Below are 25,610 nucleotides of genomic sequence, written 5' to 3' on the forward strand. Positions count from 1 at the left end.
TAAATCTTTTATCAGTAATTAATTCTGAAAATACTCAGACATGAAAGGGTTTTCTTACTAAAATATAACTCAATTATTAGGCTGATGACAAGACTTTAGATCAAAGATTTGCTCTGTGACACTTTGAAATTGCATTTGCATATGGTCTGATTAATTGATCTTTCTTGGAAACTAGTTTATGCAAATATCCGTCTTCCTCTCCCCTCTGCAAAGAAATTTAGGAAGCTAGATTTTGCAGTGGGATATTAGTATTCCAAAGAAGTGCTAGCACAGTTCAAACTGGCAGGTGTGTCAAGGCTGGAAAAGGCTAATTTTTCTGAATGTAATCAAAATCAGTGCTGTCTTCCTTAAAGATCATGGGAAAGTTAGTTTGGCTCAAAACAATGCTCAGCTTGCTTGATTCCTTATGAAGTGAGTCAAATTTCTGTTAGAAACTAAGTTTTTAAAGTTTAAAACATAGCTATGAGAAGACTTCTTTCATTCTGTCCAAAATAACCTGTAGACACACTGCAGAGGATGTTGTAAGTTTGCCAAATAAAATAGAGCGGAACTGTACAGGTCAGTAAATTCAGACTTGTCATTTCTATTGCTTTCCCTATAGAATAGACTTTCTGGGTCCTCACACAGGTCTACAGTGATGGTCAAGCAATGAGTATTTGGGAACCTGCATGAACATAAGGTCTGTGTGTGCTGTGACAATGACTTGTGATCTATATTGCTCCTGTTAGATAAGGTGAGAATTTACACAACATCCCTGCAGTAGCAACAATTCATGGCATGCACCAGTTTTTCTAACGAAACATACAGAATGTAATAATTAGAGAATTAAATGGTTAACATTCCCCTTTTATATTTTCTAAAACTGTATTTTTGTCTTGTACTGAAATTGATAGGTAGAATGAATCACCTTAGACTTCTTTTATAGGAGAAGCCTTTGAAATTGTTCCTCAGCTTGAAGAACTGGATTTATCGTGGAACAGTAACATAGGTGGAAAACTATCGCTCCTGACAAAAAAACTCCAGAAAGGTTGCAAGATAAGATTTCTGAAAATTACAGACTGTAACCTGACGGCAAAGGATGGAGAATCCCTTGGTATGTGTATCCACATAGCTGGGCTGAAATCCTGACTTCCCAAAAATGTAACTCTTCTTACTCAGGTTATGGCCATATTGAACTCAATATTGTTTGAAAGTTATTTAACTTCAGGCCCTGCTTTATAACAGTATTTACCATGCAGTATTGGTATTTATTGCTCTTTCTTCCAAATAAAAGTGGATCTTTCTAATCATATGAGGTAGGGTTGAGAAGAACTAGATCTAAACTGCAGTCTGGCAGGCTCAGTGGTCTAGGATTGCTGGATCCTTTGAGACCCTGAGCAAGTCCTGTAAGCCAGAATTTCCAGAATCGATTGCCTAAAGTTAAATAGCTAAATATGTAGTTAGCCATGGGATGGAAAAGAGGGTATGAGGGATGGGAATTTGGGTTGAGCTGGCAACCACTTACCACATCTCCCTTCTTTGTTCTCACCATAGCTTAATCCCATGTGCTCTTTTGAACTGATTCTGTATTTTTAGAAAGAAGTTTTCTCCCTAAGAGAAGCCCCTGTTCTTGCTTCTGATCTCCAGATCAGAACATAAAAGTCCTGTATTTTTTATTTGAATTTTTTTTTCTCATCATATTCCTTCTTTGTATTCCTGTATTTTTTTCTCACTGTCCTTATATTTTTCCACCTCTGTCTTCATACAGGTTTTTCACTGGTTTTTCTTGAGTCCTGTCCTATCTTTGTTTTGCTGTATTTTTTCAGTAGAACCGGAACTTAGTAAGTCTAAACCACACATACAGACAAACCCAGCCTATCTCTTCCTGTTTGTCAAGGTGCTATATTTTTTTCATGTTCATATGTATATACCAGACAATTACTAATTTTGATTTTCTTTTCTTCTTTCCCAGCTCAAATTCTAAATGTGATCCCAAACCTTGAAGTGTTAGATCTCTCTATCAACAAACACATTGGCTGCAGCATGAAGATTATCGCTCGGGATCTGAAAAACGTGCCAGGCTTGAAACAGTTAAACTTGCATATGTGTGGATTAAAGCAAGACAGCCTCCAGGCCTTAGGTTAGACTTTCATTCTGAATAAACTGTACATGTGAAACCCATTTAAGAAAGGCAATAAGGTGGTATTTTGCTAATGGTTTGACAGTATTAATGGGCAGTGGTTCTTTGCTGTTTGAGGATTGATAAAAGACTACAGAGACTTTCAGCAGGAGTAGCATTTATCTTCCCTGAACTCAACCATGTGACAGTCAGTGGGGAGAGTCACCCTTCACGCCATTTATCTGAGACATATCTTAGGGAAGATTTAACGGCTCTCTGGACATGCTTGCACTCTCCCCAGACAGAACGTAGAAGGGGGCACAGACAGGGTAGCTAACTTTTAGAGAACTAATCCCACCTTGAGAGGGGAATCCAAATTCACCACTATCGCTTAATGAATGTCCAGTGAAGCCGTATGAAATGGGCTTGTTATCTGTGTCTGTCCCTAGTGGAGATCTTATCCATAAGACAAAACAACAGGCACTAATTAGCACCTCCAGTAGTAATTTCAGCAAAAGGCTGAAGATTGAATGGATCTGGAGGATGAACTGTTCTGGCCTGGTGGATGAGCTAGCTTCACCTTCACCTGCTCTTCTAGAGAAGAATGGAGTTGCATGCTTTGTGGCATTACTGTATACCTGTTTTGATTATACCCTGAAGCTTAGTCTGAGAGCTTTGCTTTCAATACCTTGTGCAAACTTTGACATTAAAGCAAATAAATGTTAAAGTCATGACCTGCTCTATTGTAACAGCCATGCTCATTTTTCCATTTCAGACACTGCTTTACAGCACCTTGCAGAGCTAAGAAAATTAGACATATCGGGTAACAAAGAGATTGGTGGTGGCTTTAAAGACTCAACAGCTCATTTGGCCAACTTGAAAAATCTTGAAGTCCTTGATCTCCACCAGTGCTGTGTAACAGAAGAGGACATGACTATTTTGTGTAAGGACATGTTCAAGAAATCCCTTAAGAATGCATGGTTTTGACTTCTGAAAATAGGCAGAAGAGATTCTGCCTAACCCAGTCTAGCAGGTCTCAATACTCTGGGGTAATGTTTTTTTTCAGGCAGTTCTGGAAGTGCAGTGTGGAGGATAGCTTTCTTGATCAACATGGAATGGTCCTAGCTATATCAAGGGAAGTCACACAGTGGCTGATGCCGTGYAGAGCTAAGGACCTGAATCTGCCGGGGTTCAGATCCATGATGTGAATGTAGTAACTGCCACCAAGCACTGCTTTTGTTGAGAATCAGTGACTTGGGAAATATCCAGGGAAAGTTCCCCTGTTGGTAAAGGCTGGCATGGATCCAAAGAGTGCATGTGCATGTAAATGTAACTGCCTAAACCCCTCTTAGTGAACTCTACGTCAAGTAGAGAGTGATGTTAGGAGATCTTGCATGGCTGCTACTCTCTGCTTTATGGAGAAGCTGAAAACTACAGGCTCCAGGCCGAATAAATCAAACTCCTCATAACTACTATTAGGAAGAAATACACATTTCCCCTTCAATCAGAGACAGTTTATTTTCTGTGTACTTTCCATTATCACAGCTTTTTGACATTGTTTTTTACTCTTTAGAACAGCATGACTCAAAGCTTATATTGCCTACATCTTATTTTCCATGATAAAAAAAGATAATTTGAAAAGCTGCTGCTGAAGCAATTGGAAACATTAACTATTAGTAATGGCGATCGTGATTTATTTTTGATTTCTTGTACACATAGTAAAACCAACAGAGAATAACCACATTAATATACAGTAGCAGTGAAGATGTTTGGAAATACACCCCCCACTCATTTAATGTTAAATTTCCTACTTGACCTTGAAAATTTCAACAGGAAGCCACGTTCTGACACCCTTCCACCCAGTGCGTAGTACCTAATTTCCTAAATACTCCTACTGGAAATGGCAAGGCTATTTATAGAGTAAAATATTACTCACCATAAATTTGTCAAAACTTGGCCTTGACTTTTGGATTGATTTAGAAAGAAAGGAAATGATGTCAAATAARTATATAGCTACACATAATTGTTCTGGATCAGTGACTGTCTAACAAATATTTCATGTTTTCAAAGCCCAGGTGATACCTTTACTCTCCAGTCTTCAAGAGCTGAATTTATCCTCGAACAAAAACGTAGGAGTCTCATCTGATCCTCTTCTCGGCAGGCTCAGATTTTTACCAAAGTTGAAGTCTGTGGCCATCAGCAATTGCTGTTTACGAGAAGAGTCCTTTTCATCACTAGGTAGGAATGGTTTTTAAAGAGTGTCAGTTTTCTGTGTGTCTCTGTGGGACAGAGCACTTCATTCTTTTTCAGCTGAACTCTGAAGATCCTTAGTTATATTATACTACAGGTCCTGAATGAAAAAGTAATTGCCTCACTCTTGGCTCTGGTTGCCTTGTGACGAAACCAGTGCTTCATTTGACCTGATTGTAAGGGATAGCTGAGAGCTGAGCACTGGGAATACTACAGGGCCAGGTGGAAAACCATTGTAAATCTTCCATCATTGTGCCTGACTGGATGAAGTCCTTTTAGTCCTTTGTCTGACAGTGAGCTTTCATAGATTCCCTAATTTTAGAAGAGGAAGCAGCAGAATGTGATTTCATATTATGCTGGAATTATAGTTTGGTTGTAACACTGTATTTGCAGTTTACTAAGGTAAAGCTTTGACTGAAGGTTTTTCTCCTCGCTAGAGGTGAACATTTCAGTAGAAACTTTCTGGCTTGGGGTTAAGCATGAGGCAATGGAGGAATTGAAACAATGACTGCACAGCCATGAAGAAAAGTTAAGCTATGCCCAATCTAACACAGGATATGTAAATTCAGTTTCATTTGCCTACCTACTGCAGATCTCAGTGGATTAGTAGCTACACTGTGTCTTTGATAGGGGTTCCATATGTCACATAAAAACGAAGTACAGAGGGATCTGTTAGTTATTGTGTATCGTGCAGTTATTGTATACTACTCACTGTTTATTCGTGATATTGAAATCCACAGCAAAACTTGACTGCCTTCAGCAGAAGCAGTATCAAACTGAACTGGTCAGAGGTCTCTGCAGGAAGAGTACTATATTTATATCATTACAACTATGTAAGAGTGATGTCTTGGAAATCAGTGTTCTCAAAATATACAGTACATTTCACCGTACATGGTGAGTTCACAGCAAAAATTGCTGTCTTTAAATAAATATTAATTGGTTTAAAAATTAACTCCTTACATTAAATTGACTTGAGTGGGGTAAAGTCAGGCCAGTAAGGTAAGCAGAAACAAGAGAAACCTCTTCAGAGATCTCTTAACACTTGATAAACAGGCTTTTATCAGTGTTATATTCTTTAAAGAGTACAAGAGATTTTTTTTGTCTGACTATTAAGATCAATTAAGTCATTCTAAGCACAAGTAGGCAGCCCATTAGGAACCTATTTACAGGTGAATTGGTGGTGAGTGTGTCTATTGAGACCATGTTGTTTTCTCTTAGTAAGCAGAAGTTACTGGTCTTAATCTTTTCAGCTGAGGCTGCCCTTCACCTTCCTGAACTGGAGATATTAGACCTTTCTTGGAATAAGTGCGTTGGTGGGAACCTAAAGCTGCTTTTGGAAGCGCTAAAGCTTGCAACGGAGATTCAAGTGTTAAGACTGAGCAGCTGTAACTTGGTGACTGAAGATTTGGCACTTCTAAGTACGTATAACATGGTATTTACTAGCAGTCAGGGAGTCAGGGTATTTAGACCACAATTCAGAAGGGACTTGTTCCATGGACTGGGCAGGTTCTTGCATAAATCAGATGAAAAGATGGAAAATACAGCAGTATTATTCCCAGAAAGGGTTTTCATGTTGCTGAAGGCTGTGTCATGTACATGAAAAAATTGAAAAGGATAAAAATTAAAGGAATCATTTTAGCAGAGCTCTGTGTATTAATATAAAAAGGCAGCACCCAGAAAAATATGTGTTTTGAGTCTGTTTTTTACTTCAGATTTTTAAAGCTGCCTTTAAGCATTTTTATTTTGTTCAGTTGCTGTTTTGGTATTCAGTAATTTATGAGGAACGTACATGCTGACAGCCAGTAATAGAGGCATTACCAACTTTTGGTCCATTAGGTGTGATTCTGGAGTCACACTGTTATGGGAGAATTAAAATAGAAATATTTTAGTCCACTTCCCAGCAGCTGCTGAGAAATGCTGGAAAATGGGAACCCAATGAAAGAATAAATTCTAGGATCCTTTTTAAAATCTGTTTATTTTAAAAACATCCTCSTGATTCTCTGGGCCCAACTCATGGGTTTTGAGTGTGTGAAGCTGGCAAWAGCTGTGTGATAGCTGTTAAGGCTTATAGTCTGAAGGCTGGTGAGATGCAGCCTGAATGTTTTTGACTTTACAAATGTCACCTTTGGTGGGTGGCTACTTTGCCAATTGTACATTAAATTCCCAGTTCCCTCAAGGGAAAATTAGGCCTGCTACCCTCCCACGCTGAGTGGTGGCTGTTGTAATCATGTGTCCTCATCTAGTTTTGCTTTCCTCTTTCTAAATCTCCCTACAAGGCCTGTCTGCCTTTTTCAGTTGGCACTTGATATAACCTCCTTCCAACTGACTCACGGGTTTTCAGGTTGCCATAAACTTTTAACCTGACACTTTTGTTCCTTTTGAATTGCCTGTGCTTTAAATGTTGTACGCACCTTCAGCTGTGATAATATAGCCTTTCTGAGACCGATAAGAAGTGATTGGCACATTTGATATTACTAAGAGTTGAACCTTGCTATGTTTGAATGCTGAAAGGCCTTAAATAATATCGTGTTAAAATACTACTCTTCTTGTAACCTTTTAAAGCAATTGCAGGGTATATTGATTGTCTGTTTGTGGCTGTCATTTCTTTCAGTCTTACTGACACAGGATGGTCATCTAGCCAGGTTACAGAAGCTGGACTTGAGTTATAATGACAACGTCTCTGATGAAGGGTGGGCCATTTTCTTTAAAGGCTTGGCAGTATTCAAAGAACTGTCAGAGTTAGATGTCAGTCTTCGCCCATCATCTTGCCGTGACTGTGGGATGTGGTTCAGTGAGTTGTTAGCAGCACTGACAAAACTGCCTGCATTGGCAGAGCTGGGGATGCAAAGATGGGTCCTTTCAGAGTCCCAGCGGAAACGACTGGAAAGCTTTAATCAAGACAACAAAAGAAGCATTCGTTTTGACTGTTGATGGAGTTTGAAGGTTTCTGGAAGGCCTTTTGCAAGCAGCCCGTGAACTAAGTATTGTGTGTCTCTGATTTAGAATACTATCCCATTATTACTCTTGTCTTTTTTCTTGAGAGCTCTTGAAATAGTTCCAAAATCATATAAAACTGTTATTTAACCTTCTGAATACATAGATCCTTACATTTAATAACATACTCTTTCCTGTTCTCTGGGCCATGCTTACATTGCTATGCTGAAACTACTACATGGGCTTAATTTTGGTGTTGTGAATACTGCAGTGTCTAATGTTAAAAGAGCAGTGAAAATTTCAGATGGCTGCATTCCAGGTTTGCCAACAGAGAGAAGTGGCTGTGATGTGCAATACCTATGGGTGGGCAACATKAGTATGGCCTTGTGTGTATAACAAAGGCACCTTTTATATTCAAATACTTGAATCCTCTATGTTTTAAATTTTAGTCTCTTCTCCCTCAAAACTTTTGCCTCTTCATGAATGTATTAAAGCTACATAATTGAAAGCTTTGGAAAGCATCCCAACAACTCAGGATTATGTATTAGTCCAGTAAGGAGAATACAAAGGAATCCATTCTGGCTCTGCTCTGGCCCTTGATGCCTTCTGATGGTGTAGATGAGTCCTGGGTATAGAATCAGCATAAAATCAAGGTAAGAAAGAGTTGACTGGTGTCTCTGCAGGCCTTGAGGGCAAGAGAAGTGCTGGGGTATGTTAAATAGAAGTATGTCCTGGTATATTAGCAAGAATTCTGAATGCAGAGCAATCCGTAAGCATTCTGGATAAGGCTGTGCAAAGATTTCAGGAAACTTCAGGGATGGTCCTTCTTATCCTGGGCTGTTTCAGCCTTACCCAGCCCGCACCTTCTGTACTAACCCTCTTAGGAAATACAGCACAAAGTCAAAATTCCAGATTTAAGGGCCTGATCTAGAGCATATCAAAACCCATGGGGGTCCCCTTAGTGCCTTCATGCTTTCTGCATTCAGGATTAATCCATTAGTAGGCAGTGTTCTTATCCTTGCCTTAAAGATGGAAGAAATCAACCCAGAGAAGCAAAGTCTGTTATTCAAAGCCACAGGACAGCATCTAGCTAGGAGCAGAGCACTCTGCTCTGTGCCCAAGACCCATTAGATCAAGCACTGACTCAGGACATTTGAGTGTCTCCTCTTTTCTTTATTTGGTAATTTCTTATTTGGGATTTTATTAGATATGCTTAAACATAGCCAAAATCTGGCATAATCACTCATGTCATAGAGCATGTTAGCCCACACGTGGATTCAGTGACTGCAATGGGATTATTCATTGGTAAGATATTTTAGGAAGTAAAGATATTAGATCTGCCCACTGAGTGAGGAGTCTTAGAGAAATCCTGAGACAGCTTGAGGGATAAAGTACTGCTCAGTTAGCCCTGAGCATGTCTCCATGTTGCAGCAATCTCCTGGAGGAGAGGCACAACAGGATCACTCAGTGGCACTCTCCTAGCTTGTTAGGACCCCTCAGCAAGTTCTCCCATGAAGAATCAGGTTAATATTCAGCTTTCAGTCTCAGTGACCCTTCCAACATCAACTTCTGACTAGTCRGGGATAGGTAGCAGCTAACCATGCTGTGCTGCTGCTACTGCATTGCTTAATCCATGATTTCATGTGAAGGTCTCCTTGGACTTCCTCGTTCCAGTTTCAGTTCCACTGTAAAATACACTTGGCACCCCTAGCTCTGAGAAATGTGGTATGAACTGGAGTGCCCGGTCAGAGGTAGCAGGGAATTGCTGCAGTGTGCCATCAGCTATTTTCTACGGAGATGCTCATCTTCTGAAAGGAAGCAAAGAGCTCTGGTTTCTGTTTCATGCAGGGCTAATGTTCTGGGAGACTTTGAAGCAGTGACTCAAGCCAGGAGAGTTACTTCTAATGCAGAAATACCATCATGTCTGTTTAACACCTGCACACCAACCTCTTCTCGTAGTCACTTGCCTTTTCTTGACTCTCCTTAAATATGCTTCTGGCTCAGCTGAGAAAGTGACCCTCTGTCTGTTCTTTGACAATCTCTCTGAAACACTCCTTTCCCATTTGAACTGCACTTTCTAATTTAGTAAAGCAGCTGGCCTACGTTTAATGTCAAACGTCTGTTGTAATCTTACTGCCTTAACTGGACATCAGTGTTGGGGTTTCTTGCTGTGTCACACTCTGGTTCCTTGTTCTCAGCTCCAGAGCGCAGTACAGACTCACTGTTAGCAACCTCTCCACTCACTTCTCATGATCGCCTTCTCAGTCCTTTGTCATGATTGTGTCATGCCTATGGTGCCACTAGAAAGCTCTCTGTTCACGTCTATTTATGTACCATTTATCTTCCAGTCTTCCTTGAAATCTCTCTCTCTCCCAGTGATTTCCTCCTCAGTAGTCCCTGCCTGAGTCATCCTTTCTATGCCTCTACGCCTTCACTTAGGGTGAAAAGGTTTCATAAGACACCTCCAAGCAATCAAAACAGCATCAGTCACCTAGTAAAATGGAAAATTAAAAGGCAGAACAATCCCAGTTTTCTCCACTTAAAGTCCCCAGCTCTCTCCTTACTGGCAGGTGCATTAATGAGACTTCAGTATCAACAGATTCAAGAGTCAAACAGAAATTAGATCCATACCCTGGACACAGATGCAGCCCACCTCATTCAGAAGAGCACTTCTGGAGATGGAGCTCTAGAAAGAGCTGTGTATTAGTGACCCTGCTGTCACCACCTCCTTCAGTGACCAAATTCTCTTTCTTTGAGCCAACTCAGACAAGGTGAGGAAGCAGGACTGCAGTTTTGACCAGCCAAATAAGCTGAATAAGGTGTTTTGCTACCCACCCATTCATGTCTTTTGAGTCTGTACAGTGGCTGGTCACAGTCTGGCTCTGCGCCTTAGTTCTGCTGCAAATAAAACTCTTGAGGAGTTGGGGGAAGCACTGAGCAATACTGAATAAAAACTAGACAAGGATATTGAATGTCTAGGACAAACAGCTGTCTGTGAAGTGCTCTGAAACAGTATGGATACATGTAAATTTTGCATGCTACAATTATAGCAAGGAGTGTCTTTCACAATTCTTTTGAATAACAATGGTGTTATTACATGGCAGGACCCAGAATCATTGCAGAATTTTGCATTCTGCAAACTCACTGTTTTCAAATAAACCTGTTGTACACAGACATTTTACAAGTTGTTACTTACCAAGATATCTCACAGATGAGCTATAACACTAAGGATTTGACAGCTTGCAGTCATTCAAATTACTATAACTACAGACTGTCAAAACATCATGAACATTTTTGCAAAAGTGTAGAGATACTTTTTAAACAGTTTTTTTTTTTTACACCTCCACAAGACAAGATGGTAATACATGTTCTGGTAGAGGTGCTTGCATCCTGACTACCTAGAATCCTCCTCCATATTTCCAAACAAGGTATTCATCATTTCTGGATGTAAAAATCATTTAATAACTGCTGGCATGTGTGGCTACAAGTATTGTTTCACTCTAGATATGGATGTACCTTGCTGATTGGAAAACAGATTTCTAAGAATTGCATGTAAAATATTTTGGGATTCAGAACAAAGAACCGGACTCCTACAGATCAGATTCATTTCCAGTTAATCAGCTGTCTTTATGCTTTGAGATAACATGCATTCAGAATGAGAAATCTCAGAATATTTCAGAATCAGCCTCATTCATCTGGAGTAAATGTTGATAAAAGCACAAAAACAAGCCTCAAAATGATCTGTTTTCATTGTAATACTTGCTGTTCCAAATGCTTTAATACTGTTTGTTTCTTACTCACTTATCTCTGCTCACATCTGCCCTTCGTGTAACTGAAAAGAGCTCCGTACAGTTTGCTGTACAAATGTCACTTTTTGGCTTTCGCTCCTTTTATAGGCTTTTCTCCTCCCTTTTCCTTTCTCTTTTCTTTTCCTTTTTTCCCCTTCTTTCCTGTTTTTATTAGTTTCTTAAGTGTCAGGAAAGATCCAATCCCCTTCCGGATCATCAATCCACGCCACAGATTCTGGATCTGAAAAAGGGAGGAATAGTCTGGTTACCTCGAGGAAAAGGGTAAAAGCAAGAATGTGGAACAGTGTTACTGATGGTTACTATTGGTACAAAAAGCCAGGCACGTTGTGGTCTCCAAAAAACCCCCTTTTCTGTATTAGACTACATTGGTTGCAGCTAGGATGGACGGCCAGCCACCTGGGGTTTTATTCTCTAGCTTCTTTCTGTGTGCTGTTTCTTCAAGGGAAATTCCTTATCAGGGAGGACACTAACACTGTTGTTCTCCAGACCCTTTCATTAGAATAATGAATGACCACATCTACACATCTCAAAATGTCATCATTTAGTCCAGAGTCTCAGAAGAACAGGTTGGGAGAAACACATTAGTTCACAGAATAATCAGACATTACGGAGGGGAGGCGCAGAAGAATCAAAGACTGAGGGTTTGCCTTTTCTTCTTTCTTGCCTTGTATTTGTTCTGAGCAAATTCAGTCCGTGGCCCGCTAGTGATACAGACTGATCTTTTGGAAAAGAAAGAACACACAAAAAAAGTGTGTTTTGTTCAATGTGGCTGCACACTGGAACTTCAACTCTCTGCAGTCAAACTGCAGTCAGCCAGAGCGCAAGATGCCACCTGCAGTTAGTTGCATCTTTAAGTAAGGCCTTGATTTGGAGGATCCGCCTTGTGTTTGGACACACTAACCATTCCTCTTCCACTGGACAAGGAACTAAGGAAAGCTCTGCAGCGAGTTGTAAGGACTGTTCTGCTCACTGTGACATGGTGGGGCYGTTAAAACCTTCTGTTACGTTTGTGAATGATGCCCAGTGCTGTATTTCCTGATGGCTCCCTATATCCTACCTTAACATGATCAGTAATAGAAGTACTGCTCCACCACAGGTGATGCATGCAATGTTTTAAGATGTTTTTGGTGTTGCATAGAGTGCCCTGTAGATTGTTCTAGAAGATACCGGATTACTAAAACCACGGCTTTGTCTGTATGTTGCAGTGACTTTTTGAACACCTGTACCTTTAAGATCATGGCCTTTTTACGCCTTTTTTCCCGTAAGTATTCCAAGATGGCGAATGTCCCCCGGCAGCACACTTCCATTGGAGGGTCTGTCATAGGATTCCCATCCACAAGCACCAGCTCCAGCTGCTGCAGAGTGTCCAAATCCTCGGGCAGCTGGTGCAGCTGATTGTTCTGAACGAGCAGCTTTTGCAGAGCTGAACACACAAAAGCAGACAGCTGCGGTCGGTGCAAAGACCAGGACTGATGTGGAACATTCCTGTGTGCTCCCCATAAAACAGCATGTGGATGAAGCCCAGACTCTTCAGTTTGTGCATGCAGTGAGTGTGTGTACTGAATATCCCACCAGAGCGTTGTTTGAAATTCAAAGTAGCTGTTCCTAAATACAAAAGGAGGGGAATAAGGGTTTCCTAAATCAATGCGTTTATTTCACTAGATGAAGACCATTCAGGCAGCAGTCAGGTGGCCAAATCCAGCTTTCAGAAGTACTGCTAAGTGGCTCACCAGCAGCACTAGTGAACTTAGCCACACGCAGAGATGCAGTGGAGAACTGGGGAAGATGGAAGAACTGGGCTGGGGGGCACCCACAGAGGTCAGGTTCCTCACCACTGCCCTGGCATCGCTGGTGCTGACCCAGTGGGTCTTCTCCCATCAGGTGGTCTGCTTGGAGCTGAGCTCTGGGATACACCCTTTCCCCCCAACCCTTGAGGCTGAGGTGGGTCCCTGGGGAGGACCTCCTCCTGTCTGCTTGGCTTGGGCACAGTGCTCCCCACCACCTTCCCAGCTCCTAGCTTCCATCCTATTTGACCCCCTTACAATTACTGCATGAGTCCTGAACTATGCACTGCATTCCTTCCTTCCCTTCTCCCTCCTTTTTCTAAAACGCTTACTGGAATTTGTGTCCTTAGGGCCACAAATGCAAAGACTATATTGCACCTTGTATTTGGCATATGGAGTCTGGGACCCGTTTAAGGCAATTGTTGCGACAGTCAAGTATTTCCAGGTGGGTCAACAAGCCGATGGCTAGAGGCAGGTTCTCCAGATGATTATTCTCTATATGCAGTTCTTTCAGATTCTGGAAAATATGTGTGCATAACTTTTCATAATTAAAGGATTTTTTCTTAGCTTGATTTATAAGCAGTGTACAGAGAATATCAGTAAGTGCAGAAATTAAGTTTAAGCACTGAGATACCATTGGGATGAGTAACAGGCACAGAGAGACAACATGGGCTGTGTATTGCATTTTCAATAGGCACTGCCAGGCTTGAGGACACACTTACTTTTCCCTGTTGCTTATTCAGTTACTTGTGCTCTGTCTGAATACTAGCAGAGCGTTGAAGTGTCCAGCTGGTGGTTAAACAGGAAGAGTCAGGAGCCAAAGTGACATTTGCTGTGGCCCACTATATCAGGCTTTGCAGTGACTGGTCATGCAGTAAAGCATTGGGTTAGCAATATTGCAGCCCCAGGAGCGCAGAGTCTGTGATTTTGACCCAAGACAATGTATAGTATTAGGAAAATATGTAGAATTTGGTTTCAAACACTGAGTTTTCATGCTATGCCTATTCTGAAAGCCCTGGCCTGATGCTGCACCCTTTGGACTACTCGAATGTTCATTGCCTTAAGAGATTACGAGAATCTCCAGTCCCGCGTTTGGGAGCTGCTGAAGTCCCCAGAAGTGCCATGCCGCAGCAGGCCCAATTCTTCCCCTTCTCTTGTTCCTACCTGCAATTTCTTGATGTCTCCTGGCAGGCTTGTGAATTTAATTCCTTTATCTTGTCCCAGGTATAATCTCTCTAATGACTCCAGGAGAAAGATTTCCTTTGGAAAGATACTGAATTGGTTTCCAGTCAGGCCAAGACACTTTAGATTTGCCAGTTCTTTCACCTCCACGGGTATCTAGACACAGTCATTAAGAAGATACATTATGTCAATTAAACAGTAATCTTTGGGATTTCAGTTTTAGGGAAACATCTTTAGGAAAAAGCTGTGAAGCTGCATTAATGTTGATGGATGAACATCATAGAATATTCCAGTCATTAATATAACATTATATCTCACAGTATGGTGTAAACTTTGGCAAAAAAAATCCATGTTGTTTCCTCTACTGGAAAGATTTCTTATGTGGTTAATTTTATTTCTTAGCAGAAACATTTGTCTGCTTCTTCACTTCCTTTGTATGCTCAGCACAGGGGAGAGTAATTTAAATGACTGAAATCTGAAAGTGATTCTTTTGCATAAATTACTACTTCTGCAAATATGACCTTCAAGAAGAAAACAGCCCAAGTGAAAATCTCCTTGGAAAAGGAGAGCTGCATCATATGAAAAGGGAGGTGTATCCTGAGCTCTAAAATGAGGATGTCCATGATTATTGTCATAATAGCACAGCTTTAGGGTACGTAATTGTTTATTATCAAATGAACAGCAAATGTTAATTGTGTTAAAGGCATTAACAATATTCTAACCATTTTAAAATTGCCCTCTGCTCTGTTTCAGTTTGTGACATGTATTGATTCTACACAACTGCAGCTCTTATTTTCAGTGTACACAGAAGAAGATGCAAAACACCTGAACCAGTCCCTTCAGTCAGTATTTCATCTTTACTGCTCAACACACAGGTCAGACTTTCCATATTCTCTCTTTTCTCTCCCTGTTTGAATACTCAGTGGTTGGTGATGATGAGTTACGTAGTCTCTGGTGGATATCAGGATTAGGTGACAAACTCTTACTACCTTGACCATCACTTGCCTTACTGAGTGCCATTTTAATTGAGATACAAGGACTCCATAGCTCTAATGGCTTTCACAGTCATTCCAGTACTGTGAAGCTTTCAGCTAGTGCATAAGAGTTTCTTAGTTCAAAGACAGACTATATGTAGTCTCAAACTGGAATGGGAAAACAACCAGCAAAGCAAGCACTGAAGTGCAGGATGTACCGGTGTTCCCTTACTGATAATACGAGAAACTTTGCAAATACAGCGTTTTCTGAGAAAAGCGTGGGTTTTACCTGTCTGCCTGCGCTGATTGCTCCATAGGCAGCTGCCTGGTGACGAGTTCTTTTAGGCCTGATGGGGACTTACCTGACTGTTGAAGAAAAACTGCAGTGAATGATTAAGGCACATGAGACAGCCRCATACTGCATGGTAAGTGCGTGCTAAGGAAGGAGCTACATCTAATTGTAAACATCTAAATAGGAAAAATGAATCCACAGACCACCTAAACAGGTGCAACATCATCTCTCATGGAAGAGAGCTGGTACCAAGGTGCAACATGCCATCCCACATTGGTAGGGAAAGGTGGTACTCAATTGCAATGAAGAACATAGATTTTGAAAAAGGGAGGAAATATAATAAAAATGAATAAGAACAAATACCTCATGTATCTGATTGTCATCCAGGGCCAAAATTTCCAGATTTTTCATAGCGCACATTCTTTTAGGAATCTCATTGAAGCAATTTTCACTTAGATCTAGTATCCTGAGGCTGGTTAATCTGGTGAAGGACTTTGGTACTGTGTGCAGTCCAGTGTTCCTCAAGTAAACAAGGGAAAGGGACAACCAGCTGCAAATCTCACGTGGGAGCTTCTCCAGATTGTTACCAGATAGTCCAAGTTCTTCCATTTCAGTGAGATTCTTCAAACCTTGGGGAAGCTTGTGCAGGAGATTATGAGACAGATCCAGCACAGCCAGTTTCTGGCAGTGTTGCAGTGTATCAGGAATGGAGGATAGATTATTAAAAGCTAAAAATAGCTTAACTAAGTTTGTCAAAGAGCCAGCCTCTTCTGGAATGAGACTGACTAGATTTTGTTCCAGATCTATTATTTCTAAATTTACCATATGACAAAGCTCCATGGGAAAACTTTCAAATCTGTTTTTTTGGAGGTAAATCTCTCTGAGTTGTGTCAGGTTCACTAGTTCTTTGGGCAGACACTTTAGATTATTGTCAGAGAGTCCAAGCAGTTCTATATGATGTAGGTATTTGCAGATCTGTACTGGGACTTCATGCAAGTTTACTTTATAGAGCCTGAGCTGACGAAGGGCCTGCAACTTGCTGATAACAGGCAGCGAACTGAAAGACAGTGGATTGTTACTTAAATCTAAGCTCTGAAGACATTTCAGCTCCCCCAGTTCTTCACATATATCCTGTATGTGATTCTGGTCCAGGTAGAGAACCCTCATGTTTCTCAGGTGATTGATGGCTCTTGGGATGCTTTCAATCAGGTTCTTTTCCATGTGCAGCTCTTCTAGATCTTCCAGTCTCAAGACGTCTGGTGGGATGGTTGTCTGTTGCTTATTGGCTAAATCAATAAAAAATATCCTGTCTGTGACATGCATGGGGGAAAGAGCTTCCTTCTCTGGCACTCCATTCACTGGTATTTCTTGTGCAGTCTGAACGGGGTTGTTCTCAAAACAAACAGTGCTGCCTTTGGGGTAAGGAGTGCTCCATGTGCTGGACTTCTGGCTCTGCTGAGGCTCAACCATCTCTGCTTCTTATTTTTAATTTAAGAAGAGAAAAAGATAAAAAATCAACAATACTCAAACATCTTCCTACTCTAAATAAATATTGGAAGAGCTTAGTGTTTAGGGACAGTCTTCTCTCAGTTTTACCCTTGAAAAAAGCTGCTGTTGTTCATTGACAGTGAAAGCTGAATACATACAGYGGGACCATAACTTTGAACCACAATATATCCTTCAGTGCCCCAACAGCCAAAATTCGGATGGTGACATTGTTAAAGTCAGTGGGGCTGGATGAAGCAACCCTCTTGAGTCTTAAAGGCCTATTTTTAAAAACACTGACTGAGTTCCGTATCCAGCTATGCTGATGGTAAAACTGGTGAGAGTTTTATTATGAAAAGGGGGCACCTTTTCCTATGATGCGTAGTGGTTTCTGAGCCATAGAGTGAAGCCGATATTTATATTACCCTTAAATTTCTAATATTGCTGATGGTGACAGGAGGGAAGGGTGACTACCTGACTGACCTCTGACATTGACAGGCCTGGATGGAGGAAGGCTTTCGGCTAGCTTTTAAGAACTGATCAGCGGGAGACRGGTGTTGGTGAGCTCCCACCTCCCTGATGCCAAGCTCCTGCCGGCAGCATGTCACAGTGCCGGAGGTGGGCCRCGTCCGGGCGTCACCCGAGCGGGGGGGAGAACTGAAAGAACASAAGGTGTGGAGAGAACAACACTGAGTTTCACAATCTAATTTGGACATTGTGTAAAGGTATTTTCTTTTTKATTAGTTTTGAGTTCCCTATTGAGGAATGATCCCTGTGTATTGTGAGGCAGGGAGAACATGAGATCCCAGTCCACCCCCCCTTGGATACACGGGTAGTATTAAAGACGCTGGAAGGATTTATTCAATGAAAGGGACAGGCACCTTTGAAGTAACTCTGCTAATCTGTGTGACCACATTAATTTTTGTGAAGGGTCCTCTGAGAACATGGGCAGACTGCTAAGTGAATGTCCCAGGGATAAGTGATTAAGGTATTATAGACTCGCTTGGCTGTGAGTAACATCACCTCTSTCTGGCTGCCAAACCTTTCCTCTTAATGGAGGCAGGGCAGAAGAGACCCCAGCCAGAAGCTGCTGTGCGAAAAGCCCAGCGTCGCACACGACTCTCAGATTAAGGCTCCAGGAGCGCCACAGCGTGGGCTGGCAGCCAAAGGCTCCTGCTCAGTGTCGGGGCTGAGGGGGAACGTGTGCGTCAGGCTGGTTTCGCGGAAGAACGTCACCCGATGAGGCCCTGGGATGTGCGGGATGAATCCCTTTACCCCGTGGCCGCGATGCCCGTTCCCAACCTGTGCAGCACACCTGCGCAGCCCTCATCACAACGCGCGGGCGATCACAGCCCCGTGGCAAGGGGATTTACCGCGCGTCTGGGGCTGCCTCGCCTGCTTTGCTGCCTGTTAATCTCTGTCTTAGGGCCCGACTAATGCTGCGGCATCCCAAGGCGATCCGACGTAAGCTTTGGAAGCACCACCTACGGCCCAGATCCCTCCCCGGCTCCCCCCGTGCTCCCCAGGCGCTGYGCCTCCCACGCGGGCCGGGCCTCGCCGCCTCGGCCTCTCCCACCCGCAGACACGCTGCTGGCCTTGAGGAACAGAGGAAAACAGGAAAAAACAGAGAATTTCACCCGGCAGGAGGGAGCGCGCGGGCTGCGTCGCCGTGGCGACCGGAGTCGGGCTCCGTGCGCTCTGCATCCCAGCGCGCCTCCCACTCTCGCCCGGAGGTCTTCGCCGGGAGCCGGCGGGAGGGGGAGGCGCGCGGGGCGCCGGGGCCTGCCCGTTCCCCCGCGGCGGGAGACGGCCCCGCGCGGGATGAGGGGCGCTCGGCCGCCGTGCTGCTGCGCCCCGCTGCCCGCGCTCTGCCGGCTCCTCCATGAGAGGTGGGGCTGGGATGTCCGCCTTGAATCTGCGGAGACCCGCTCTGCACTTCAGCCAAGCTCGCGGGGCTCTTGCCAGAGGGAGCGTGGGTTTGTACGGGGAGGGGGGCGTTTAGGAATTGGTTGTTTCAGTAGCTTGTATGCATCCGTAAAGTTTGCAGACCCAAACCGTTTCAGGTGGGTCACGAGGGGAGCAGGTGCTCAACRGGACAGGGCTTTGCTCTCTCCTGGATGCGACAGGGCGGCTCGTGGTCTCAGATCTCATTGCTGGTTTCGGATGGCCTAGCAAGGGGTGTAAATGCAGTTTCTCTGCTTACAGACGGCCAGTCACATCCATTCCCTGTACCAATTTGGTCAGTGATCCACGCGTTCGTGTCTCTGCGCCTGAACATCGAGCCCTAGYGTTTATTAGGAGCTAGTCTGGATGTGACCTGCTGGTGTGGTGACACGCTGCCCAGGGCAGTCTGCTGCTTGGGTAGCACACGTGGACAGAGAGGTATGTCCTGCCAAAACCCTCTGCTTCTGCCGCCGTTCATATTCCAGCTCCCCCTGGCAAGTCAGAAATACATACACGAGTCTACCTCTTGTTCCCATGTTTTCTCCATCTATCTGCTGTATCTGCTATTTTTCTGTTATATACACTGAGAATTGTAACTCTTTTAGGACTAACCCCTTTTTTATTGTTGTGCAGCACCTGGCACAACACAGTTTGGGTCCTTAGAGATGTTGCTAAGCTACTATAACGATGCAAGCAATAACAGTTTGTTTTGTTTTCGAGCAGGTCATGTCAGTTCTTCCAGATCTTCACCAGCAGTACTTGCAGGCCTGCCAAAACTTGAGCCAGCCTGAAAACCCCTTCGTCGCTTACATGCTTCAAGAAGCTGATAGAAGTGATAAAACGTAAGGAAATAACACACAGCATGTTTCGGATGCTTCTGAAAGCCTTAAGCAAGATAGCAGGACCACAAATAGAACAATGAGAAAGTTCATGCAGTTTCAGGTTTGAACACAAATCACACTTAGCTTTTACTGCAGAAGTTCTGTTTTAACTCATCTTGACATCATCTTGGCAGGATTTTTTAGCTATATAACCTTTCTAGGCAGCTTTACAAGCAGTAAAATCAAAAAAGTGAAAAATGTACAGGATGGTGCCTTTATGTCCCCTAGAGAAGCCAAACTCAGTGTCTAGTCATCCCAACTCCCTTCCTTTTGTCTTGCTCCTGTTTAAAAAGCCTCAGCTGCATCCCATTAGCTTGCAGCTGGTAATGCTTCCCTGAACTGTCTCTGAATCCTGACAAGCCATTAACCACCCAAACCGTATCTTGTTTTATGGCTACCTAGGGCTTCCTYTCATAGATGCTCATGGGGTCAAAGCTGGTTGTTCTCTGGAGAGAGAATCTGAGGAGAGACAGTGTAAGGAAATGGTTGTGTTAGCTTTTGGTCCTGAGGGCAGGACAGACTAAATAAATGAAAGGGAACAAGTGAAAAGGAGATGATGAGATGGCCCCCAGGTTAGTCTCCTCTACTGCCTTCTGTTCTCCCCTCATCTTGCTTCTTCCTGCTTTCTGYGCACATGTGCTAAGTGTGGTCCTGCAGCTGCAGAGTCTTCAGAATATCAAAGTGGACAGTGCTGATGTACAGCCTGAATCATGTTGTCGGTCACAGGGCCGCCAAAGTTAGCTGCGTGCAGTTCTGAGAAACATGCCAGTGAGGGCGAGCATGGATAGATTTCCTATCTGGAGAGAGAATTCATTTTTCTGTATGATTTTCCTTTTCCTGATGTCCTTATATTTTTATGTTACAACAGATGGACAAAAGGAATCACATTAAAAATAGCTGGAAATAACCATTTAGTGCCAGTGCAGAGAGTTACAGATGAAGATCTTCAAGCTCTTGCCCCTGTCTTACAAAATACTGTATTTGTCACAGGTATGTTTTCTCATATTCGCATGGTAATTTCAAACATACATGAAAAAAATTAAGCAATCTAGTTTTCAGCCTTAATTCATCATTATTTCTTTCTGTTTAGAGATCAATTAGTTATAGATATGCATTTGTCACATTCTTCATTCTTCATCTTTTTCAGGGTTGGACCTGCGTTATAATGTATTAACYGATGATGGAGCAAAACACATGGCAAAATTCCTTCAGGTACCAAAATGATGTTCATCTTTTATCAATGTGTGATTTATTTGGCTACAATAATATTTATCTGTGGTGTACTTGAGACAAGAATGCATTGTTTTGGCAAAATTCCTTTGATTTTGACTTTCACGTCCAAATCCATCCCACCAAAATCTCGGATTGCATTCTCTGGGGAAATTTGTAATTTCTTTCCATGTACTGGTAGCAAAAGGGGCAGTTGTTTGACATTTGTCTAGTGTGTCATGAGAAAGAAAGGTGGAATAAACAGGGGGGCTTTTAGGCTTACAGTTCAGTTTAGCAAAGGATGTGATGGTAGTGTCAAGTGTGCCAGGGCCTTTGCTTTAGATACTTCATCATCTCTATTAGTCTTTTTGTGGATCTAAACATAGGCATCTTTAATGCTGCCTTTCCACTATTGTAAGCACCAAAATCCAAATCTAAAATGGTGATTTGCCACTCAGTGCCTATGTTACTAGAGTTCAAGGAATACCATTAAGTTCACAAAATGCCTAATGACCTACAGCCTACACGTTTTTCTGTCTCCCCCTCATCATCTGATGTACCTTGGTATACTTTAACCACTTCCCCATGTCAGGGGCTGCCTGAAAGGCAGGGAAAAGCAGAGGCTGTAAGCATGTGTGTGATGCATCTCCTTTTTGAAAAATGCAGGCATTCTCTGAAAAAAAAAAAAMAAMCAGCCTCATTGCTTTTCTCATTGTGTGTTCCTAAGGAAAACTCAACTCTGCGCTACCTTAACCTGATGTTTAATGATATTGGCACAAGCGGAGCAGAGCTGATAGCGAGAGCACTCCACGTGAGTATTAGTCTGTACTCTGGGAGATCTAGACAATGACATCTAGTTTGATATTTTTACTTTTGATTAACAGTACTAGCTGTCCTGCCAACATCAAAGTTGACTTGAAATGTCAATCTGTCGTCAGTCTATTGCTGTAACACAGAAATTACTTGTTTTTCCAAGGCAGACTCCAGAAATCAGATTTCAGACAAAGAGAAAGTTGCCCTCTGCTGCTATTAATATTTGTCACAACTATCATATATCTGGATTTTTCTGTGTGAAAATTCTGAGATTGTTTTATTTATCAAAGTGAAATATTTCCTCAGTAGCCACAATTTCCAATAGCCCAAGCTGCTTTTTCTTTCCTGTTTCTGGTCTAAAACTCACTGCTATGCAATAATGCTATGGGTTTTTCCTTTGAGAAACTGATGTCAATACTTGCCTTGATTCAAGAWGTCTGAGACGTGTTTTCAAAATTTTGTATCACAGCAGCAGTATAAAAACATGTTTATTATTTTAGCCTGGTTTCCTAAGGAAATGAGGCTTGTGTGTAAGGTTTGTTGTGTTTGTGAAATGACTCACGTGAGCTCTTTCCTCCTCCTTCATAGTCTTTGAACTCTGAGTTAATTTCAACTAAATTTGACAAGTCTCCAAAACGCTAAGCTTCTCCGAGAGGATCACACCGCATTGGGTTTGCATGCAACCCCCAGCGCTGCTTGTGCAGCTCTGCAGCAGCGTTCGCTGGGGTCGTTCAGCAGCCGGGCGGCTCCGCAGCTGCGCCGGGTCGGGTGGGATCCGCGGGGGAAGCAGGCGGAGAGGAGGGGTGATGCCTGCGGAGCAGCAGGGGAGGGCGTGCTGCGGACACGCGGGACGCATACAAAGCCRTATGAAACCTGGCTTCGTTAGTTCTGCTGCTCACAGGACCGTGTGTTTTGTAATCTCTTATTTAATCAGTCATAATCTCTGGTAATGAGCGAGTACAGGGATACCGAGGAATTACGGATGCAAAGCTACTGTGCATTGCATTTAGGACTTGATCCACTGAATAGATATWTAATATCCTTTGAAGTTCTGTGGAGGGAGAAAAAAAAAGACATTGACTTTTCTAGACCTTCCAGGGCAGAACTTTGTTTTTCCAGTGAAGACCTCAGTCCTGCAAAGACTTGCGCCCTGGCTTGACTCTCCACCAGGCAGTACTACTGTCACAACTACTGAAGTCAGCTGGCTTCACTGAACTTTGATGGGTCATGTGATTTAAAAGCCTCTGAAAAATAAAGCAAAGTCCTGGTTTCTTAAAAACAAATTATAATTTTGTATAAAATACACTTAATTGATGTAAATCGGTTTTAGTATAATTTTCATTTCAGCTGCCAATTTTGGCATAAATTTCTCCCTGGAGTATTTTCATGAGCCTGAAATTTGGGGGCTTACATCAGAGAAACAAAGGTCTCAATCAGATTTTCCATCCCGACTGTCATGCTTTTGATTCCACTGTGGGGAGCCTGAGCCAACTGCTTACTCAGTGTTATCAGCTAGACACTATTATTCTACAGGGATGTTTTGTCTTTGTGTGACRACTAGCAGGATTCACAGGAAAAAGGACTGTGCTGCTGTTCAGGCCATTTCCAAGGAATTAAGTTCTTTTTATTTATTTTGTCTAGAGGAATGAAACACTTCTGTATTTGCGAATGACTGGAAACAAAATAGGAAACAAAGGTGGGATGTACTTTGCTTCAATGCTGCAAATTAATTCAGCCTTAGAGAAGTTAGATCTTGGAGACTGTGATCTGGTGAGTAACCCAGTAAAATTATCAGCAATGACATAAAACTAACAGTATTTCAAGGGTATTACAAAGGACCTGCAGTGCTTAATTAGGGGGATATGCCATCTGTTGCCACTTATTTTATACACTGTGTTACCTCCAGCTATCACAAAATGTAATGTTGCAGGGCATGCTTGGAAAGGCATGTTTCATAGAGCACCTGTSAAGTCATATCCTGTGATATATTAGGACCGCTATGTCCCTGAGGATTCAGGTGCTTGGCTTTCATGTTTTGCAAGGTTTGTTTCTGCTGTTCATATTTGTTATGCTGTCTAAATCCTGGGTAGTTCTCATTGAAGAAGGGGCTTTTTTATGAATGATTCTTTTTATGATGGCTCTTTTCTGGACTGTGCAGTGCTATAAGGCCTGGAAGTTATTCCTTCCCATAGCTCTGTTGTTCATACTGGAGCTCAGTCCAGCAAGGATGTAGGCACAGCAGTGCTGAATTGAGTATAATGGCCCCTAATTTGATTTTAGATGACCTGCCACCTGCCTGAGTCAGGTGCTGAGACTTCCTCTGCACTGCATGGGAAAGGGTAGGAATGGGCCCATGTGCTGAGCAGGGAGCGTCCTGCTCTAGCCGGTAAAAGTCTGTGGAGGATTTTAAAAACCCGCATGGGGTTATGGCACCAGTTAGCATTCGCAGCTCTGAACTGCCTCCTGGTCTCAGGCCTGGACACCTGCCTGGTGGTGGTTTCTCCTTGTGCGGTAACCTCAGAGGGGTTGGAAGGTGGAAGTGGTTCTTYTCCCTGCCTGAGAGACTTAGCTCCTGTTTCCTGCCTTGCAGGAGAATGCTCTAACCAATGTAGAAGTGAAATTAAATTGGGCACTCTCAGTCTTCCTGTTAACGCTGTTCATCTTTTGGGGAGATAACAAAGTATATGCTGGGCAGAAGGAGTAAGTTTGACTGTAACCTAATTGTTGTGACTATCATCTGGAAGCAGGGAGAGACCTGGGGTCAGATGAAACTTTATTATAAACATTAGTTTCCTGCAATTACAGAATTTTCTGCCAAACTAGAATGGGAAATATGCTTTAGCAACAGTGAAGGGTCTTGCAAATACATAAACAAGGAAAATGTAGTCAGTGCAGGTAAAATATATTTGAAAGCATAATGTGGTTATACTTGATAGGGAGTTGATAGATAGTTGATTTAAAGTAAAATAGCTTCAGGTGTAGATAAGCCTCATTGTAAAGTAGCATAAATATAAGTTACGTGTAAGTAAGCAAAATAGAAGGAAATAAAAAAAATCAGGATTGGCCTGTATCCTAGAATCTCACTAGTCTGTACTGCATTAATTCACATTTAATATGAATTTACTTAATGGATAAAAGTTAGCCAAAAYTTTTACCACAGACCTCAGAGAACACACCCAAGCCCATTCTGTGTCATAAATTAGGTGAAGGAAATTAAATGAACAAGTATCTCTTTGAGATGCATTATTCTTGCTTTTTATTTTGTGAGTTGCCAAAGCTCCTAGTMATTTGTACCTCTCAGTCTAATCCCACTCTATTATTCCATAGAGACTGGTGTTACAGAAAATACATTATGTGTCTGTAAGTATTTGCTAGTGCACTCGCACCTCTCTGAGGTATGTAGAGGCAGAAATAGTATTTCCAATCTGAGCCCATCTGACAATCAGTTCTAAGAAGTCATGGTAATTTTGTAGCTTGATCTATATGTGATGGGTTGGGTTTCTCTAAAGAGTTTGTTTATTTTCATTTTCAGGGTACGCAGAGTCTAATGGCAATAGCAACAGTCTTGACTCCAAACAGATCGGTCAAAGCAATAAACCTTAACCGTCCTTTAATATACAGCCAAGAGGTAAGTGAGCAGACTGCAGTGTCAGCTCAGTCGGAGAGATGCGTAAATACAGTCAATACTGATGCATTTATGAACTTCTGGACTACGTGACTATGGGCTTCCTTACAGAGTAATATAAGTGATTCCAGGAACATTCTTTTTCTCTTTCTGCCCCAAGCCTTGAGCACTCGCAGGCTGCCTCAGTTTAACTAAAGTGTTTTTATTTCTTCCTTCATACATATGCATTTGTCAAATAACGGGCTAATGAAGATGGCTTGATATTAGTGAACCCAGTATTCCTACTGTTATAGCATGGAGAGCTTATACAGTGCTCAGCAGAATGAGGGA

At 42.4% G+C, this 25,610-nt stretch overlaps 3 protein-coding genes across 6 annotated transcripts in view; 2 read left to right on the forward strand and 1 right to left on the reverse strand.

The window, feature by feature from the left end:
• LRRC31 (leucine rich repeat containing 31) overlaps window positions 1-10,458 on the forward strand; it is a 50,271-nt gene extending 39,813 nt beyond the window's left edge. For all 4 annotated transcript variants that reach the window (XM_026061662.1, XM_026061670.1, XM_026061644.1 and 1 more), the window contains 6 exons: window positions 926-1,093; window positions 1,952-2,119; window positions 2,874-3,041; window positions 4,169-4,336; window positions 5,599-5,766; window positions 6,960-10,458. In XM_026061662.1, the coding sequence (XP_025917447.1) occupies window positions 926-1,093; window positions 1,952-2,119; window positions 2,874-3,041; window positions 4,169-4,336; window positions 5,599-5,766; window positions 6,960-7,279 (1,160 nt within the window). In that variant the 3' untranslated portion in view covers window positions 7,280-10,458. The remainder of the gene's footprint in view (window positions 1-925; window positions 1,094-1,951; window positions 2,120-2,873; window positions 3,042-4,168; window positions 4,337-5,598; window positions 5,767-6,959) is intronic.
• LRRC34 (leucine rich repeat containing 34) overlaps window positions 1-25,610 on the forward strand; it is a 70,281-nt gene that overhangs the window by 39,764 nt on the left and 4,907 nt on the right. The window contains exons 2-12 of the mRNA XM_026061740.1: window positions 14,460-14,709; window positions 14,811-14,932; window positions 15,349-15,456; window positions 17,307-17,533; window positions 19,014-19,190; window positions 19,476-19,594; window positions 20,502-20,623; window positions 20,781-20,845; window positions 21,570-21,653; window positions 23,297-23,425; window positions 25,188-25,283. Of these exons, the coding sequence (XP_025917525.1) occupies window positions 19,479-19,594; window positions 20,502-20,623; window positions 20,781-20,845; window positions 21,570-21,653; window positions 23,297-23,425; window positions 25,188-25,283 (612 nt within the window). The 5' untranslated portion in view covers window positions 14,460-14,709; window positions 14,811-14,932; window positions 15,349-15,456; ... (1 more) ...; window positions 19,014-19,190; window positions 19,476-19,478. The remainder of the gene's footprint in view (window positions 1-14,459; window positions 14,710-14,810; window positions 14,933-15,348; window positions 15,457-17,306; window positions 17,534-19,013; window positions 19,191-19,475; window positions 19,595-20,501; window positions 20,624-20,780; window positions 20,846-21,569; window positions 21,654-23,296; window positions 23,426-25,187; window positions 25,284-25,610) is intronic.
• LRRIQ4 (leucine rich repeats and IQ motif containing 4) lies at window positions 10,535-16,998 on the reverse strand. The gene is made up of 5 exons (XM_026061749.1): window positions 15,687-16,998; window positions 14,040-14,213; window positions 13,254-13,392; window positions 12,318-12,514; window positions 10,535-11,311 (listed from the first exon to the last, which is right to left on the reverse strand). Exons 1-5 carry the CDS (start codon window positions 16,791-16,793, stop codon window positions 11,150-11,152), a joined length of 1,779 nt encoding a protein of 592 aa, XP_025917534.1. The 5' UTR covers window positions 16,794-16,998; the 3' UTR covers window positions 10,535-11,149.

The sequence above is a fragment of the Apteryx rowi genome, unplaced genomic scaffold (genome assembly GCF_003343035.1).
Source record: "Apteryx rowi isolate R43461 unplaced genomic scaffold, aptRow1 scaffold_10, whole genome shotgun sequence".
Classification (NCBI taxonomy): domain Eukaryota; kingdom Metazoa; phylum Chordata; class Aves; order Apterygiformes; family Apterygidae; genus Apteryx; species Apteryx rowi.

Excerpts from the sequence above, each read along its gene's own strand:
- LRRIQ4 (XM_026061749.1), bottom strand. The coding sequence starts at position 16,793 with ATGGTTGAGCCTCAGCAGAGCCAGAAGTCCAGCACATGGAGCACTCCT. Across the intron at positions 14,214-15,686 it reads ATGACAATCAGATACATGAG|ATACCCGTGGAGGTGAAAGA; the intron begins GTATTTGTTCTT and ends GACTGTGTCTAG. Across the intron at positions 12,515-13,253 it reads CTCCATATGCCAAATACAAG|CTCTGCAAAAGCTGCTCGTT; the intron begins GTGCAATATAGT and ends TTGTGTGTTCAG.